General features: G+C 37.4%; 3 protein-coding genes and 1 long non-coding RNA gene across 5 annotated transcripts; 1 reads left to right on the top strand and 3 right to left on the bottom strand.

The window, feature by feature from the left end:
* Nucleotides 1-3,488: 3,488 nt before the first annotated feature.
* On the bottom strand, nucleotides 3,489-4,876 carry LOC109586772 (uncharacterized). 2 transcript variants are annotated; one of them, XM_020002981.1, is made up of 3 exons: nucleotides 4,510-4,876; nucleotides 4,324-4,388; nucleotides 3,489-4,191 (listed from the first exon to the last, which is right to left on the bottom strand). In XM_020002981.1, the coding sequence occupies exons 1-3, from the start codon at nucleotides 4,741-4,743 to the stop codon at nucleotides 3,777-3,779; spliced, it is 714 nt and encodes a 237-aa protein (XP_019858540.1). In that variant the 5' UTR covers nucleotides 4,744-4,876; the 3' UTR covers nucleotides 3,489-3,776. The 2 variants fall into 2 exon arrangements, with proteins under 2 accessions (XP_019858540.1, XP_019858539.1); XM_020002980.1 differs by having other exon boundaries at nucleotides 3,504-4,194; nucleotides 4,510-4,875.
* A 726-nt stretch (nucleotides 4,877-5,602) lies between these two features.
* On the bottom strand, nucleotides 5,603-10,496 carry LOC109586773 (uncharacterized). The gene is made up of 2 exons (XR_002187223.1): nucleotides 10,315-10,496; nucleotides 5,603-6,215 (listed from the first exon to the last, which is right to left on the bottom strand). It is a non-coding gene; the product is annotated as an uncharacterized LOC109586773 (long non-coding RNA).
* Nucleotides 10,497-11,938: 1,442 nt separating this feature from the next.
* LOC100636803 (protein CLEC16A-like) lies at nucleotides 11,939-16,498 on the bottom strand (the record flags this gene model as incomplete). Its single annotated transcript, XM_020002982.1, has 14 exons — nucleotides 16,387-16,498; nucleotides 16,209-16,337; nucleotides 15,980-16,113; nucleotides 15,127-15,275; nucleotides 14,728-14,833; nucleotides 14,483-14,603; nucleotides 14,089-14,323; nucleotides 13,812-14,026; nucleotides 13,644-13,767; nucleotides 13,262-13,411; nucleotides 12,636-12,833; nucleotides 12,280-12,519; nucleotides 12,157-12,213; nucleotides 11,939-12,097 (listed from the first exon to the last, which is right to left on the bottom strand). Coding segments are annotated over exons 1-14 (2,100 nt in total), but the record flags the coding sequence as incomplete, so codon positions are not given.
* A 132-nt stretch (nucleotides 16,499-16,630) lies between these two features.
* On the top strand, nucleotides 16,631-18,494 carry LOC100636676 (transmembrane protein 184B-like). The gene is made up of 6 exons (XM_003390077.3): nucleotides 16,631-16,774; nucleotides 16,824-16,980; nucleotides 17,027-17,117; nucleotides 17,203-17,370; nucleotides 17,541-17,710; nucleotides 17,871-18,494. Exons 1-6 carry the CDS (start codon nucleotides 16,664-16,666, stop codon nucleotides 18,341-18,343), a joined length of 1,170 nt encoding a protein of 389 aa, XP_003390125.1. The 5' UTR covers nucleotides 16,631-16,663; the 3' UTR covers nucleotides 18,344-18,494.
* The last annotated feature ends 28 nt before the right edge of the window (nucleotides 18,495-18,522 follow it).

Raw genomic sequence — 18,522 nt, 5'->3', positions numbered from 1 at the left:
CCCTATCTTTATTGACTACTTGTTTCATATTACCTTATCAACTCAAGCCAGTGATTTGGCTGGGGAGTTTGCTTTCTCCGTTTGATCTTCTATTTTCATTAGTACACAACTTATTTTGTGCTTTCATTATCTACTGGTATAAATTGAATAACAAGGACATTTTGTAATGTCCCAATTGGTACAAGCCTATACAAAAGTACCTCTGAAATGAGGACACCTCTGTATTAAGGACAGGTGGTGTGGGCCCAATGGTGTCCTTAATAAAGAGGCTACACTGTACATGTATTAAGGACAGGTAGTGTGGACCCAATGGTGTCCTTAATAAAGAGGCTACACTGTACATGTATTAAGGACAGGTAGTGTGGGCCCAATGGTGTCCTTAATAAAGAGGCTACACTGTACATGTATTAAGGACAGGTAGTGTGGACCCAATGGTGTCCTTAATAAAGAGGCTACACTGTACATGTATTAAGGACAGGTAGTGTGGGCCCAATGGTGTCCTTAATAAAGAGGCTACACTGTACATGTATTAAGGACAGGTAGTGTGGACCCAATGGTGTCCTTAATAAAGAGGCTACACTGTACATGTATTAAGGACAGGTAGTGTGGACCCAATGGTGTCCTTAATAAAGAGGCTACACTGTACATGTATTAAGGACAGGTAGTGTGGGCCCAAAGAGGCTACACTGTACAATCATGTTTGTCTCTGTGTGGTTGTATTCAGTTGCTGAAATTTGAATTAATTGTTTTGTTGTGTCCTTGTGGTTGTATCTTATCTAAGTGGTTTCTCTTGTCTATATCAATGTCTGTCTATCTCTTTACTCTCTTCTCCCTCCCTCTCCCTTCCTCTCTCCCTCCCTCTCTCTCCCTCCCTCCCTCCCTCTTCCTCTCTCCCTCCCTCCCTCCCTCTCTCTTCCTCCCTCCCTCCCTCTCTCTCCCTCCCTCCCTCCCTCTTCCTCTCTCCCTCCCTCCCTTTCTCCCTTCCTCCCTCTGCTTCCTCTTAAACAACCTCATGACCGCATTACTGCTTACTTCATTTCTTAATATAGCCTTCTTATTGTCAAACACCTTGATTAGTCCAGCTATACTGTACGTGTTGTTTTTGTTTGGATGCTGTCATGTGCCTAATATATGTAACTATGTGTCCTGTTTACTCTCTCAATGATATAACAACAATATCCACTTTCTTCATGTAACCATACACAGTGTCTTTTTTGAATCAATTACGTAACTGCCCCCTCTCTCTCCTATTTTTCCACCATTTTATCTTCTCCATTATTATTATTATTTTCTTATTCAGCCTATTATCACATTGTGTACATGATATGCCAGTACACTTTGTGTCCAGTCCATTATTGACTCTATTAAATCTTTATCTGATAAGAAAGTTTGCAAATAACCAAAGCAAGGAATTCCACTTATACTGTCTGCGTGATTACTCCTAATACCCTTCAGTGACTAGTGTCTACATGCACTGGATTCTTTTTAAATTAAATCATACCTTTATAATAAAGAAATGCAACAAGCATGTACATGTACTTGCATGTACATGTACTTAGGCTCATTATTATCTAAAGGAGACTTCTTGACTGCTTCTCAGCAGCTCCTTGCACACCTGCACTAGCCTGGCATCAAGTAAATATTTCCAAACAGCTAGATCCTTTGAAGTATAGTTTTGTGTAATTTCAAGTTAGAGCTTGTGTCTGCCATATGTATCTATTCTTAGATCTGAGGCTGTCTTTACTATCTCTGTTTATTTTGTAAGCTCTTTTGATAGTGTTTCACTGCTAATGATAGCGACAGTTTACTTTACTGCCTCTCTCTCTTTCACTTAGTGGCATTGCCATGGTAACGAGAGAGAGAGAGAGAGAGAGAGGGAGAGTGTTGTGCGGATGAGAGGAAGTTGTGTTAGAGTAGTGTCGTGAGTATAACTGGAATGATGATAAGAGGCTCTGGTGTATAAGCACTATATGACATCACCAGCCAGTGAAACTTAATAAGAAATGAAGTAACTTTAAGACACATCAGCTTATTCTTTATCTAAGTATAAATCAAGGTACATTTCACATTAAACATGGTTGCTGCATAGGGGCAAGTGTTAGCTGTAAACTAATGGTGGATCACATTTGTCAACATTGAACAAGTTATTGTTGTGTATTGGGAAGTAGCTCTTCAAGTGTTGAGTGTTTGCTTGTGAATTTCTTTTACTGATAATGGGCCAGTGAAAGGGATAGATGGGCAGTGTAGACTAACCATCAGACTGAGGAGACATTCACTGATAATTTCAATTCTTATATTTTGTTATTTGTCTGCCAAGACAGACAGTGTTCAGTTGGCATGGACACCTACAGATCACTCTCTACATCATCCCACTTAGCACCATCAACTCCCTTTGCTGTCACTATTAGCCCAGAATATAAGAACACAACTTATGTTGTGTATGTCTGTCCTTGTGGGTTGGGGATTAATTATGAGGACAGACATTATGTCATCCAATGCACTTGAGAGATTACAATCATCTCTGTCTCAGTTTAACACAATAAATTAAACTCTCTTCCTTTCTCTCTCCCTAATGTCCCCTAGAGCACAGTAAAGAAAGCCATGACTGAGTTCAAGAGGACACACTATGACAACTGGAGGGAGCATAAGCTCAAGTTTACCGAAGACCAGCTGTCAAGCCTCTCTGACTTATTGCTGTCCCCATCTTATTACGTTTAATTACATGTACTTGAAGATTAGAAATATTTGAAGATCAGAACTAATAATATAAAAACTTGCAAATAAAACTTATTTTAAATATTTTGCTAATTATAGTCTAGTGGTATCATTTTTGAATATTATTACTATTAATTTATTGGTTTTACTTCCTTCCACATAATTAAGAAAGTTTGTCCCCAGGAAACTCACATAATCATGACAAGAGGTCACACGTTCATTAATGGGCACTAATAATCCTATTAGTATTATAACTGGTCATTATTCTAGTGGGTATTAATGCCAGCACTGGATATACTAGCATCCTCATGTGCCTGACTACTCCTGATTGTTATTGGATTAAGGTCCACTGGTGATTACATCATGTGACAATACACAAAGACCCAATGTTACCTACCACCTGCTTGTTATATGTGTACGTCCTGTGACATATTAATAAAATAATAATGACTGACGTCCATTAAGAGAGGCTATACTGCAGTACTGTAACTTTAAGTTGCACTCTTTAATGACAATATGTAGGATGATGAGTGTGGTGCATGGTACAGTTCACTGTATGGGCATTAACACCTTCATGTGATTTGAATGCTGCATCCCACTTCTCCTTAATAAGTATGTTGTTATCATTGGCGTTATGTAAGGACACTTGGCGGTACAAGCTCAGCTTGTTAGAACAGCTGATGGCAGTTGATTCTTCAACAAGAAACATCCTCATTGGCCTGCCTTGTGTTAGAAACTGGCTTTGTTGGACAAGATTAGTCGCTTTTCATTAATTTTTTTATGATTTGTAAGTTTATACCAAATCTTGTGTTTGTTAATAATAATAATAATAATATTGATTATTATGGATGGGATAATAGTGCAATGAAATGAAAAGCAAAAATTAATATAATACAGAATGTGGATATGCATAGTGGATAATAGTGTCATTAATGATAATGATACACACACAGAGTTTTCAAACACAGACAATGGACACTTTGAATCAGAGGAGATCCTCTTTCATCAAGATCACACGATTTAAACACACGGGCACACAAAATGAAGACAGACACTATTTCTTATAAAGAAATGTTACTGTGTCTTGAGGAAATCGTTGGATAGGTAGGGTAATGCCCACTCATTCTGTGAGCACTGTTCCCGCTTACGACACTCGAGTTAGACCCGATTCTTCTCAACTCCAATTGAGAGTGACGTGGTGATTGTAGAACTCGTGGCGAATAAGGTTTTGGTGATTGTAAAGGAGGAGTGCTGACTGGTGACGTGTTCTTGGGATCTGGCATTGCAAAGAATTTCTCGGAGAACATTTGAAGTTGAGCGACGGCTTGAGTCCTTAGGGAAGTGAGTTTTTCATTGTCGGCCTCGAGTTGGGCAACTTTGCTCTCTAGGGCTTTCCTTTTTTGAGACTCAGAGGACAATAGTTCTTCCATTCTTTGGAGCTTTTCTTCCATCAGTGCTAGTTTGTCAAGAAACTGGCTACTATGATAGAGAGAGAGAGAGAGAAAGATGGTTAATATTCATCAAATTGAGTGAGAATGAGTGACAAAATGTTGTTTTTATCTACACAGTCAGGCCGACTGCTTGTGTGTTCGTGTGTGTAAGACTTACTTTGAATGGCCGTTCATGTTTCTTCCTGTCCTGCTGTCGAAATGACCGCTTAATGAAGAGTTGTCCTGTAGGCAGAAATAAGAGAGAGAGAAGGTTAACAACTGAACACGAGGCAATAGAACAACCACACAGTATCGACGGACCGCCCCTCCTCTGTCTCTCTTTCACTTTGTCACAAGCTCTTACCTTGCAAAGGTCCCCGAAGCAATCCATGGAAACTCCAGAGTCCCCGCTTACGGAGTTCTTCCTCGACACTGGCGAGTTAGTGGCTGATAGAGCTAGTGGGGAGACTCCACGTTCATCAGAATTGCTGCTTGTTGAGGAGAGATCCATTTCTTCGCTGTAGCAAGAGTCTTTCGAGTCTCTCCTTGTTAGTATTTTAATGTTGCTGCTTGTCTCGACTAATAGGGTCGTGGACATATTACTCTTTCTATTGGATCAGTCTTTAAAACTGTTTGCTTGCTTGCTAGTTGCTTCTGGTGACTAGTAGCTCTTGGCTGCTTTCTCTTTACACCTTTTGCAAAGCTTGTCAAAATTCAAACTGAGGGAGGCGAGAGATACGTCTCCTTTATATACCTACTCCAGTTTGATTTTCATTTCCTTCCTATGGAGTTATGGAGCAAGCAAAATTAATAAAAGAGCTGACCAGTGACGTCATAATTGAGCCACACCTCCAGAATTTTTCCAACTATTTTTGGCAGTTTTTATTATCAAAGTGTCATTGTCCTTCAGTTTATACAAGAGAACAAAGAAAGTTTGTTCATGCAATATTGGCTTGCATTAGAATTTATTTTAATTGGTGCCAGTGGGCAATGCTAGAATAGCTGAATAACACATCTCATTATATAGAGCACATGTTTTTTAGTAGGAAAACTTTACAAGAGATAAAAGAATTAATATCATGTCTAAAAACTACCAGTACATGCCTTTAAGACTCTTGTAGTACTTCTTACAACTTAAAAAACCACAACAGAGTGGCCATGATGTAATGTGAATACCCAAGAGCAAGCAGAGGCTGCATATAATTAGAGTAAAAAACACTTTATGGGAATCATCCAAAATTAACACTAAAGAATGTCTGCTGTACTTTTTAGAGTAAAAATTTATGATGAGAATTGTGGGGTAACCGGAAGTAGATCGACAAACCGGAAGTAGATCGCCAAACCGGAAACAGCCAATTAATAAACACAATTAAGCTGTTTACTTTCCAAAGCTATTCTGTAAAATTTATTTTTTTAATATCATAGCAGCTATTTACAGCTATAGTGTTTGCAAATAATAAGTTTAAACAGACAACATCATACTCATTAAATGAAACTGTTGATAGGTCAAAAATCATGTATATAAATTATAATAGTAATAATAATAATAATGAGACTCTTTTATTCTTCTTTATTATTAGTCTCTTCTTAATTGTATCTATCATTTCTTCATTTTGTTTTTTTTCTCATAGGGCCTTCCTTCTCCTTTCCCTTTTTTGTTTTTCTCTAATATTTTTATAATAATAATAATAATAATAATAATAATAATAATAATAATAATAATAATAATAATAGTTGAGGGTAATCATGGTGATAGATAGATAGATAGATATGAATCGCAACAGTGAGAAATGATCAATAAAATAGACAAAACAATTATAATAATAATCATATATATATAATAGGAATGAGTGATTGTTGATTAAATGACACAAGACAATGTTATCAATAGAAGTCTAAAGTATTAAGGAAGATATGGAGTGATGATAGTAGTTAAGACATATCACGTCTTGACTGAAGTTGCTGTATCTTATTGTTGAAGATCTCATCCTCGCGGTCGCTGTCCGTCTGCTTGAAAAACCTTCTCAAAAGAACGGAATTAACCACCTCAGGACTCATGGAGAGCAACCCCTACACATATAAAAGGAACAGAAAGAAAGAATGATAATTAGAAAGAGGAACATTTTAAATCAATTTTCCTAGAAATTGTTGAATGTTTATACTATATGACATAATATTGCTAGACTAATGTGATTAACAGATGACAGTTTTATTTCCTCTCATTGTTCAGACAAGGTAACTGGTCCATAACACATGACATCATGTCTCTGACTGTACTTTGAAACTGACCATCAAAGAAAATATTATAATAACATATGAAAAACATAGCCCCTAGGCCTTCATTCTTTCTCTCTCTCTCTCTCTCTCTCTCTCTCTCTCTCTCTCTCTCTCTCTCTCTCTCTCTCTCTCTCTTCCTCTCCATCAAAAGGTAAACTATCAAAGAGTATATTTTGTTTCGAACAAACAAAACTATAATCATTTCATTTATAGACTAAGTCTTCTTTGTTCTTTAACAAAGACAACTCTTTTGATCTTAACTCAAAAGCGCACGTACACATACATTACAGCCATTGTGTATCCACCTTTTTACATCTCTGCTACTTTAAAGAGAACAAGCTATACAAATTTGGAAAATGTTCCGTATAAATTATGTCAAAGGAAAAAAAACAAAGTATGGTATATCATAAAGTTGAACAAACACACTAAAACAAACAGCTGCTAATGTGGTGTGCATTATTTAGAATATGGCATCCAAATATAGCAATACTTGAGATACCGGTATGGAAACAACTAACACACCTCATGTAGTTAGGAAAATAGTCACTAAAAAATGTAAATAAAAGTGAGGTAAACATGTCCAAACAACTGTCATCAATGTATACACATTCTTGGAAAAGAACATGGGCTAGCTATAGTACAGGGTTTTTCAAAATTGGCTTATTTTTAAATGGCCGTAACTCAAAAAATTTAAGTCGGAATCAGCTCAAACTTTCTACACAGCATAAGTACATCAATATGTATCAGAAAATGTAATAAAAATTGGGGGTGATTTCGGAGCCATTTTTTGGAAAAAAGCATAGACTATAGAAATTAACCAAAACTTTAATCAATATCCATCCCATGTCACATGAGACTGTAAACAAAACATTAATTAATGGGCACATGATAAAGAAGGCGGGAAGTGAAGCAGCTGGACTGATATCCCATTATACCACAATAAGGACCAGTGAACATATGCACAGTGAACCACATACAAAACACAAAGAGACTTAATTAAACAGTCAACAACACTAGAACATGTATATCACTAAGTCTAATGTACTCGCTATAGATAAATGGACTAAAAGTTAGGAAGGGACAAACAAAGGGAGAGAACATTATCTAATCATGTAACAGTAGGTGGCTAAAAGGAAAGGGAGATAGAGCTAGTGTACATTGTATATTATCATTAATGAAAGCAATTAGGGATCCCTTTGAAAGCTATGTCATTGTTATTTTAGAAACAAGAAAACATACACAAGAAGTGAAATGGAGGGAGAGATAGAGAGGGAGAGATGAAGAGAAACAAACACTTTCATTTGTCATTCAAAGGAAATGACAGACAAACTTTGAATATGATGCTTCCCTTTTGAGAAGAACGATATAAAGATGGTCACTTTGTAATCACAAACAATGATGGATAGACACACAACAACCAGCTATCATGTAGACACCTTTATATTGAGGACACCTCTGTATTAAGGACAGCAACCAATCAATTTGTCATAATTTGCTCATGAGTAATTGTGTGTTTTTACTAAAGAGATTATAATTAGGGTTTGTTTGTGTTTTTCTGTTACTCAAAATTCCATTAGAACACTTCATACCGCCACACACACACACACACACACACACACACACAATGTATACGTGTATATATAAAACCACACACAGAGAGAGACAGGATTATAATCCGTGGTATGTTTCATATATGCCACACTCAACACAAACAACAAAACATTGACAGCTGACACACACACAGACACATGCTTATCCTCCTCAATAATACATATTTACATAAATAAAGACAATTATAATAATAATAGGACAGACTGTGTGTACACATACCAACCAACCATATAACAGTCAGCAACTTCTACCATAATAGTACCAGGCACTAACAGTTTACATTAAACAAGTCTATGAGTAATGTAAAAAGGGAGAGAAGAAGACCAGCTGGACAACAACAAGAGCTAATACAGGAAAGCATATGACAGGATTGTCAGTAGACATTTAAAAACAACACACTTCCATTATACTAATATTGTATACATGTACATGTACATGTTAATGGAAATAACAAGGAAAGTGTGATGACAATAGATGATCATATATGTGAATGAACATGAAGAGTGATAGGGTATATCAATGTGTTACTGTACAGCTACATTATTCACTTCCTAGCAAACACAACAACTTCCCACAATCACTTCCAAAATAACTTTATCATTCAAAAAATGCAATGTCACATGTACCTCCATATAAGGAGTGAGCCCAAAGCTATTAATTGAAAGTGCCAGGAGTATATAGTGAGGGGGTTACCAGTTATTGTAATGGTCATATGAGAGTGCTATAAATAAATGAGGTAGTAATGTTTGGGTAAACCTTACAACTGGGCAGCTGCTGTGAGATAAGGTCAGTCTAAACATGTGATTATTAGCTGATGCAAGCAGACAAGAATCAGCAAATACACATGAACTTGGAGGAGAGAGGGAGGGAGAGAGGGAGGGAGGGAGGGAGAGAGGGAGGGGGAGGCGCAAAGGAGACATTTATAACTTGTACTATGTAGCAAATGAGGACAAGGAAAATTATGAAAAACTGTACACATACATGTACATGTACATATACATGTACATGTACATGTATGTATATGTACGTGTATATGTACGTGTATATGTATGTATGTATACATTGGGAATCCTCCAGCAATGGCTTGTACTAATGGGCCAGTCTTATGTCTGGTTGAAGGTAACATAAAGTGGGTTCTGTTTCCTCTGCTGAGGACTAAGCCAATTAAAGATAAGTAACTTCATACCTTTATGAAATAAACCCAAGAGGCAAACATAGAACATATACCATTAATACATCCATTTATAATCTGATAGAGGCACAACACAGACTACTGACTGTATATTCATTACAGAAACTGCTGGACCTTTACTATACAATTGTTACAGCTACTAGTAGGACTAGTGATGGGGTCCACTGGAGTGAGACATGAAAGAGGCTTCTCTGTATAATGATAATGCAGCAACTGTCTGTATGCCATATATGGGAGGCTAATTGGATTAGACTGAGACAGAGCTAAAGTGATTACAAGACAGGCAGGAGTCTGGCCCTGATAACCTTTAGCTATCCCTCCCATTCACGCTACACTTCTGATGCACCCACTGGCTGCACCCACTGGCTGGTGTAAAATTCCCCTGGTAATATTTCATAAAGTGAAAAAGCATCAGACAAAACAATGCAAGAAGTTTGGGTGTGTGTGTCTGAAGGATAAATTGGAGAAGCACTAGAACATTGTTTGTGGAATTAAAAATGGAATTGTGAGGAAATGAGGGAAATATAGCCTCAAGGATATTTTAGAAAGGAAACAGACAAAGGGAGAGAATGACTGTGTGAGTAGATTGAAGGAATATTTTGTAACATAATTTGGATTTCCTTTTCTTTTAAAGAGGAAGCAGCAATCAACAAATCTCACAGTCTTGAGACATCAAGTGTTTGATCCCTTACTTTATAAAATAATGACTTCATTTCTCACTGAGCTACATATACATAAATACAGACTAGCCTCTATATAATGGACACTTTGAAAGTGTCTCTGTTATACAGAGGTGTCCTTTATGTGGAGGTTGTTTTATACAGTAAGGAATGTAATTGGTACACTAGGTGCTGTCCGTTAAATGGAGGTGTACGCTATAGAGAGTGTCCATTAAGAGAGGCTCTTGTTACTACTAATTGATGACTTTGATAAGAGGAGGAGGAGGATGGATGGAGGAGTATATCCTTACTCCTCTCTCTCTCTCTCTCCCACACACAATTTGTCAGTAATAGGTAAACAATCTCTTCACTCCAAATTACCATTATATTGCTGTACCATTATTAATTATCAACTTTTTGTATTAATTACCTGAAGGAATACTTGGAGTTCCCACATTCGTTGCCTGGCAACTGCTTTCTTCTGACTCCGCCCAAGAAAAATCTTTTTCGGAAGAGGAGGAAACTTTTCTAGAGGAAAAGTTTTCCGAAGACCTTGATTGAGTGAGTACCATTCACTGTATCTGAAATAAATGGAGAAACACTATGAATAATATATCACCCAATAGTATCATAATATTATTATGAATACATTTCTACCACTAGATTCAGTATACTGCTCAAGGTTTAAAAGAGAGAGGGAGAGAGAGACTAAACAGTCTTAAATGTAAAGGAAATTAAACCCAAGCCACAGCCAATGACCACTACCAAATTAAAACCAACCAGACATAACTTATATCAGTATCTAACACTGTCCTGGTTCATTTTTACATCTTCCATTGGTCAGGTAATTTATTTCATAAAATCAATTCATTATGAAAATGGAAATTTAGATATTTCATTGCTAAAGTGAAGCTATAAGTATATTTAGTTTTAATACGTAGTATATAGTGTTCATGAATCAAGCAGCAAATTGAATAGGAAATGAATCACAAACAATTGGATAATGTTATAATAACAAGCCACTAACTTCCTTAGCAGTGTTACTAAATATAGGACACTACAGTTACACTGATAACAGTGATTGTGTTACTATTAATAGAACACAACTCTCCCATAAAGTTATAAATAGTAACATGATACACTAACTATTACAGTTAAACAAATTAAGAAATTTGCTGAACATCTCAACTTCCTGTACAGGGAATTTAGCCTGATTTTTGAGTAACTTAAAAAAATCATAAAAAATCTAATTTTGATCGGAATCAGCTCAAACTTTCTACGCAACATAAGTACATGTATATGCATCAGAAAATGTAAAGAAAAGTAGAGAATTCTCTACTTTTCATTTTTGGCAAAATTTGGCCAAAGTCCCTGTACTATAGTACAGGGACTTTGGTCCAATTTTTGAGTAACTTTAAAAAATCATAAAAAATCTAATTTTGATCGGAATCAGCTCAAACTTTCTACGCAACATAAGTACATGTATATGCATCAGGAAATATCATAAAAATTGAGAATTCTTTAATTTTCATTTTTGGCGAAATTTGGCCAAAGTCCCTGTACTATAGTACAGGGACTTTGGTCCAATTTTTGAGTAACTTTAAAAAATCATAAAAAATCTAATTTTGATCGGAATCAGCTCAAACTTTCTACGCAACATAAGTACATGTATATGCATCAGGAAATATCATAAAAATTGAGAATTCTTTAATTTTCATTTTTGGCGAAATTTGGCCAAAGTCCCTGTACTATAGTACAGGGACTTTGGTCCAATTTTTGAGTAACTTTAAAAAATCATAAAAAATCTAATTTTGATCGGAATCAGCTCAAACTTTCTACGCAACATAAGTACATGTATATGCATCAGAAAATATCATAAAAATAGAGAATTCTCTACTTTTCATTTTTGGCAAAATTTAACTAAAATCCCTGTACTATAGTACAGGGACTTTGGCCCGATTTTGGAGCAACTTTAAAAATTCATAAAAAATCCAATTTCAATCGGAATCAGCTCAAACTTTCTACACAACATAAATACATGTATATGTATCAGAAAATATTATAAAAATGGAAAATTCCTTTACCATTCTTGCTTTCTCAGTGTCACCACAAGGGAGTCTCCTAGTGAAGTCAATCCCAGTCATTGGAGTGTCAGCTGGAGGGAGGAGCAAGGCAGAATCCATTAATAAATGATTCGGTTGAAGTCTGAATCTCTGAAGAGAGGGAGGGAGGGGGCGGTGCAATAAGTGAAGGGTTAGAAATAAAATCTTACAAGTTCGTGATAATATTCATCCTCAAACATTTCAAGAAACGTGTCGTCGTTAGAGCCCTGTGAGAGAGAGGAAAAGAGAAACAGGAGAGGATTAAAGGGACAGAGAGACCGAAAGTCATTTACCAAAGTCTTGAAGTACTTTGCCAGCTGTCGGCATGATTCTCCTGTAGCTCTCTCCAACTTCTTCTTGTGGTGGTCGGTAAGATGGTCACCATCTTTTGGCGGTACATCAATTAGCAGTTTCAATACCATCAAACACAAGTGAAGGGTGACCAGTCTCACCGAGCTGATGGCAGAGGCTTCAAGGACCGATAAAAGTCGACCAACCAACTCATCATGAAGATAAAACCTTCCTTTGTTGTCCTGAAAATGAAGAAGAAATAAATTACATTTAATTTGAAGAACTTTACACACACACGTACATGTACGTTTCAAACACATTTTTCACATTTCAATAGGACTCTCTCTCTCTCCTTTACCTTCACTAGTGAGAAGGCTTCCAACAGTCGTCCATCAATACCTTCATTGCTAATGATGGCATACACAAGGGATATAGCAAAAAGACAGGACGAATCATCGTTTGATTGCGGAATCATCGAAGTTAACACAGAATCAATAAATTGACTTGAGATGATCGGGAGAGAGTGAACTGGAGTGATTTTAACAGGTTCTGAACTCTACAGGAAAGAACAGAATCAATACTGGAGTACATGAAACACACATTAGGTCGATAATATTTAAAGAACAAATAAACGTTTCATGAATAAATGGCAGAATTTGATTATTAAAATTATCTGGAGTTAAAAGGCCCAACTGATAAATTCATCAATAATTTCAAGGTCAACATGTATACATGTACATGTACAACAGTCATTAGTACCTCCTCCTCCTCCTCCCTCTCCCCTCCCTCCTCCCTCTCCTACCTCCTCCTCCCTCTCCTCCCTCTCCCCTCCCTCTCCCCTCCCTCCTCCTCCCTCTCCCCTCCCTCTCCCCTCCCTCCTCCTCCCTCTCCTACCCCCTCCTCCCTCTCCCCTCCCTCCTCCTCCCTCTCCTACCCCCTCCTCTCTCTCCCCTCCCTCTCCCCCCCTCCTCCTCCCTCTCCTACCTCCTCCTCCCTCTCCCCTCCCTCCTCCTCTCTCTTTCTCTGTCTATCAATCATGAGTTTTCTCTGTAGAGCTAGCATCATCTTCTCCTGTTCACTTGGAGACTCAATCACAACGAACCCATCACATTCAGGAATGGCTGACAGCTGCTCCTAAATAAAGTGTAGAGAAGATTCAAATACAATGGAACATTAGAGAGACACACCCACACACACACACACTAGCGAACTGGCCACTAGTGGAGGAGAGAGAGGGAGGGAGGGAGGAGGGGTTCCCATTTTCAAATTTAATATTATAAGTATTAAAGAATAATAATAACAATAATAATAATAATACTGACAATAATAATAAATAAAATACACAATACAAGTACACGTACAGTACCTTCATGTGGGACTGTGATTCTGTGCTAGATCCCTCGTCCTGTCCGTTAGCTCCAGCTGGTCCCATTTCAGTAGCAACCTCATAATGAACACGACCATCTTGTACTTTCATTGGGTTACCATGACTACTGATAATAATGAACAAGGACACGCCCCCAACCCCACCCACCTCTTAGAGCTAATGAATGAGAGGGGCTCCTCTGGGGGAATGAATCCTCTTATTGACCCGCGGGAACTGTTCCTCCTGTGCTTAGGAGAGTCTACCCCTCCTCCATTAGCAGCTGGATCAGAGAGAGAAGAGAAGAGAGAGAGGGACTGGTCGCCAGTTAAGATGAGGAAACTTAATTGATTGATTAACATCGGAGTGGAGAGAATTAGGAATACCTGGAGGAGGTATCAGTAATATTAATAACTATTGATAACTTTTGATAATTATTAATAACTACCTGTGACAATAAGAATAATGCTATCTTGCTACTAATATGGGGGTTTTCGTCGTCATGGCAACTCGGAACTTCACACATTGAGTTAACGTAGAGTGGGATGAAGAGACGGTTCAGTAAATGATCAATGAGTATCTCGTTGAGGGAGGACACGTCCAGACACAGGATATCATGAATGTAATGGAGGTGATCCAAGTGTTCAGCAACCAGGGACTCTAGTTTACTCGTGTGCAAATGACTACAAGAAAATAAAGACAAAAATGATCCAAAATCAGACCAAAGTCCCTGTACTATAGTGCAGAGGTTTTGGCGAAATTTTGCAAAAAATGAAGCTCATGCTGTTCAGTTAAATAGCAAGGTAGAACAACAATCATTTATTAACTACTAAAGGACTTACTCCGCCTTCTTGAGGGAGTCGTCCAGCTCAAGGACATGATTCCCAATAAACCAAACGAGGTTCGAGAAATAAGGAGCAGCTGTTTTACTTCTGATATACTCCAGCATGTTCTTATCCTCAACTATAAAGCAAAACACATAAAATAAAATCTATTCATAAAATAAATCAAAATAAATCAATCTATCAATCTATATTATTATTATTATTATTATTATTATTATTATTATTGTTGTTGTTGTTGTTACCTTTATATACATTTAGTGTTAATGTACGGACTGCAATACGAACCATGCTCTCTGGGTGATTGAAAAACTTTATCGCTTCCGTGTAAAGGGGGAAATCCCTTAAATGCTGAAAGAAGAGAAAAGAGGAGAGAAGAGAGAGTGAACATAAAGACAATGAGAAAGAAATGAAGGAGAAACAAGGTCCCACATATACATGTACATGCATATGCATTCACATGTACATGTAAATGTACATTGATGTAGATATATACAAAACAATACATATGCCATGTAGTAGCAAATTGGCAACCACCTAACAACAGTATAAGCAAAATGATAGTAAGATTATTATCAGTGACAGTTATTTAAACAATTCCCAATGAATGGTGTGTCTTTAAGGTACGTTCTCTTCTCCCTCACCTCATTGTAAAAGAAGTGAATTGTGTGTTTGTTGAGTTTAAAGGAGAGGGTCTTTAGGAAGGAGATGTAATAGGCCAGGACTTCTTCATCAGAGAAATCCAACTTGAGGACAATAATGGAGTTGACGTGATTATTGGACAATAGATAATCTAAAATAATGGATGACAAGAAGAGATTAAGAATTAATGATTGTGAACTAAAACACCGTGCAGCTGCCTCTTTAAAAAGGTGGTAAAATTATAGCACATACATGTATGTATTAAGACCGAGAAACAACAAACTGTTAAATATATTCATACTTGCTAAGTGGCACTAACAACACCTTTAACATGAATACTACACGAAGTTGACACAGCACAGTACAGTGATTGCAGTTTCATTATTGATTAATTATTATTGTATTATATACTTTGTCCTATTCCCATGCACATACATGTACATGTACATATACATTTAATCATAATAACATAAAAGCAGTAATTAAGCAGTAATTATTATCATTACATACATGTAGAACATTTAGCAGCTACCCTGCACTGCTATAGCTGTGGATCACTAGACCATATGAAATTCCTTTTATTCTCAAAGCATGCATTTGTCCTGACATTTGGCCCAGGACCGTGCTAGGCTACGTATGTATGAATCAGCAGATAAAGAAGGAAGTGATTACTGAACAACAAACAAGATCACGTGTGTCTTAATACAGTGAATGAGGATTGAGTATAAACATACACACTGATACCCATAACCAGAGACCATGGAATAGAAACATGGGAATGAAAATGAGATTATTATAAAGGAATGGAATAGGAATGAGATGGATTAGGAGGAATAGGAATGAAATATTGCTCACAGATAGAAGTTTCATTTCTTATATTTTCAAAGAGAATGCTCAGAGTCTGGAGAAGTTGCAGGACCATATATCGGCCACAATGTTGGCTCAATATACGAAGGAAATAAGACTGCATATTCTTTTCAAGGAAAAAGCTACAGCATTACAAAAATAGACAATAAATTAATAATAGTAATGGACAATGGTCAGACATGTCTATTGTATGTCCTCAATAGTGTTGTAGACTTACTCAAAGACGCTCGAGTCGTTCTGGTCTCCCCAGATCAATATCTCAGCGATGGAACGGAAAGTCTCAACTAGCAACTTCTTGTTGGCTTCTGTGACTGCTGGATTCCGCTCTATGACCGTGTAATGGTATCTAGTTACAAAAAAGGACTCAAAAAATGTCTGATGCTTTTCTTTCTCACTTAAGCTGGTCTAGAGAGAGATGCTTCTTCGGTTTCCATAGCATTTCGTTCCAAAAGTTTCTTTGCCTCTGAAGGAACGACATTTTTTGTATCTCAGCTTTTATTAGACACACCCCTCAATTAAAGAGGTGTGGGTAATGACGTCATAACTTTAGCTGAGCATGCGCAGTAGCAGCACCCGCCTTTCCGTGGGAGGTCAGGTTAATCAAAAGTTATTAATAGTTATTGTGGTTAATTAAAGTTATAAAATCAAGAGTCAACAAAGAAAGGGAGAAAGATGGAGTCTAACTACACTGAGTGGTGCTGCTCTTTACTTGTCTCTACTCCTGTCGCTCATGCTATTTCTGGCATGTTTGTATTCACGGCCATCATAATAGCCTGTTTCCAGGTAAATAAGTCTATGACAGCTCATAGCAAGCTCACCCGCCTTCCTTTAGGTTTTTCAACACTTGCGGTTCTACACTGTCCCCGAGCAGCAGTTGTGGATAGTCCGTATACTCTTCATTATCCCGGTCTATGGTTTCTGCTCATGGATAGGTATCCTCTTCCCTCAATATTCAGTTTATTTTGACGCCATTAGGAGTTGCTATGAAGGTACGTACATATTTATTTGTTTTTGTTTATTCACGTTGTTTATTAGCTTTTGTCATATATAACTTTATTCGTCTGTGTATCGCTTATTTGGGTGGTGAGTCCTCCATCTTGGCTTCTCTTAGTGGCACTCCCATACCGTAAGATGAAGAGGGATTTTAAAATTTGCAATGATATTCATATTCATTATCATGTCTTCTCTCTCTCTCTTTCTCTCTCTTACAGGAGATCTGTCATCACTGGTACATGTTGCTTCCCTAGGATGACCTTCTCCATTAGATATTTAAGATTTTGTATCCAGTCGACCCTCCAATTCTGTTTCGTCAAACCTGTTGTTGCCTTGGTAACGATTATACTAGAGGCAGTCCACTATTACAACGAGGGCAATTGGGAGTAAGTTGATGTCACATTTGACTCAATTGGGTGGGATGGTTTATGGTTGATGTGTAATTATTATGTTGTGGTTTAAACCATAACAGCTTCAGTGCTCTTCTTAAAATACTTCTTGTTATATTTTTATTATAATTACCGTATTCTCCTCTCTTCATTATTGATACCTCTAGTCCTAAATATGGCTACATTTATTGTACTTTTGCTTACAACATCTCAGTTACGTTTGCCCTGTACGGACTGGTATTGTTCTATACTGCAACAAAGCCTCTTCTTTCCAATTACAAGCCTGTCCTGAAGTTCTTTTGCATCAAGTCAATCATATTCCTCTCATTTTGGCAAGGTAAGAAAAGAGTCTTTGTTTTCATAATAATGTCGGTAATCTGCTTTTAAGTTGCCAAATTTCGAGTGTAATACCACCAAACTCTCTCTGTTTAATGCCCCACCCCTAATCACTCTCTCTATTTAATGCCCACCCCTAATCACTCTCTCTTCATCACTAGGTCTCCTACTTGCTATTCTTTATTGGGTTGGTGTTATTCAAAGTGCTGAGAATGCAGCTGCTTATCAGAACTTCCTCATAACGATAGAAATGTTCCTTGCTGCTCTTCTCCTCTTCTTTGCCTTCCCCTACAGCTACTATCAGAGCCTCTGTAAGGATCCCCAAGGACGTGGGATTCCAATGACTAGCATCTCGTCTCACTTCCGTGATACTCTCAATCCTCATGACGTTGTCAACGATGCCATTCATAATTTCTCTCGTGTCTATCAGCAATACGCTATTCAGGAGGATCTAAGCGAAAGCGATGAAGATAAGAAGTTTGGTCGCTCGCCTACTTCTCCTACCACTGGTACTGGTGTGGGGGTGTCACTCTATGCCTTTAAGAAGAGTCCATTGGGAAAGAAAGGAGGGAGTGATGGAGGTCAGGAGAAGACTGTTTTGTTGGTTGAATCTGACGAAGACGAAATATATTAAGGCATAGAATCAATACACTTAGCAGCTGCCCTCATTTTATTGCTTCTTAACTTTTCTCTCTCTCTCTCTCTCTCTTGTGTTCATGATCCTGTCAGTATTGTGCAATATAATCTCAGTTAATTATGATTTTTTGACTTTTAAGAAAACATAACTGATTAGTGATAATTAATAAAAATTAA

Source organism: Amphimedon queenslandica, unplaced genomic scaffold (assembly GCF_000090795.2).
Source record: "Amphimedon queenslandica unplaced genomic scaffold, v1.1 AMPQUscaffold_12789_Cont9946, whole genome shotgun sequence".
In the NCBI taxonomy this organism is placed as follows: Eukaryota; Metazoa; Porifera; class Demospongiae; order Haplosclerida; family Niphatidae; genus Amphimedon; species Amphimedon queenslandica.
This window is presented reverse-complemented; position numbering and strand designations above follow the sequence as displayed.

What these genes read in the sequence shown, in the direction of transcription:
- LOC109586772 (XM_020002980.1), bottom strand. Translation starts at nt 4,743, where the DNA reads ATGTCCACGACCCTATTAGTCGAGACAAGCAGCAACATTAAAATACTA. An exon ending in GCTTCGGGGACCTTTGCAAG is followed by an intron (nt 4,389 to 4,509) that starts GTAAGAGCTTGT and finishes TTCTGCCTACAG; the next exon opens with GACAACTCTTCATTAAGCGG. An exon ending in AACATGAACGGCCATTCAAA is followed by an intron (nt 4,195 to 4,323) that starts GTAAGTCTTACA and finishes TCTCTATCATAG; the next exon opens with TAGCCAGTTTCTTGACAAAC.
- LOC100636676 (XM_003390077.3), top strand. Translation starts at nt 16,664, where the DNA reads ATGGAGTCTAACTACACTGAGTGGTGCTGCTCTTTACTTGTCTCTACT. An exon ending in TACAACGAGGGCAATTGGGA is followed by an intron (nt 17,371 to 17,540) that starts GTAAGTTGATGT and finishes TGATACCTCTAG; the next exon opens with TCCTAAATATGGCTACATTT. An exon ending in ATTCCTCTCATTTTGGCAAG is followed by an intron (nt 17,711 to 17,870) that starts GTAAGAAAAGAG and finishes CTTCATCACTAG; the next exon opens with GTCTCCTACTTGCTATTCTT.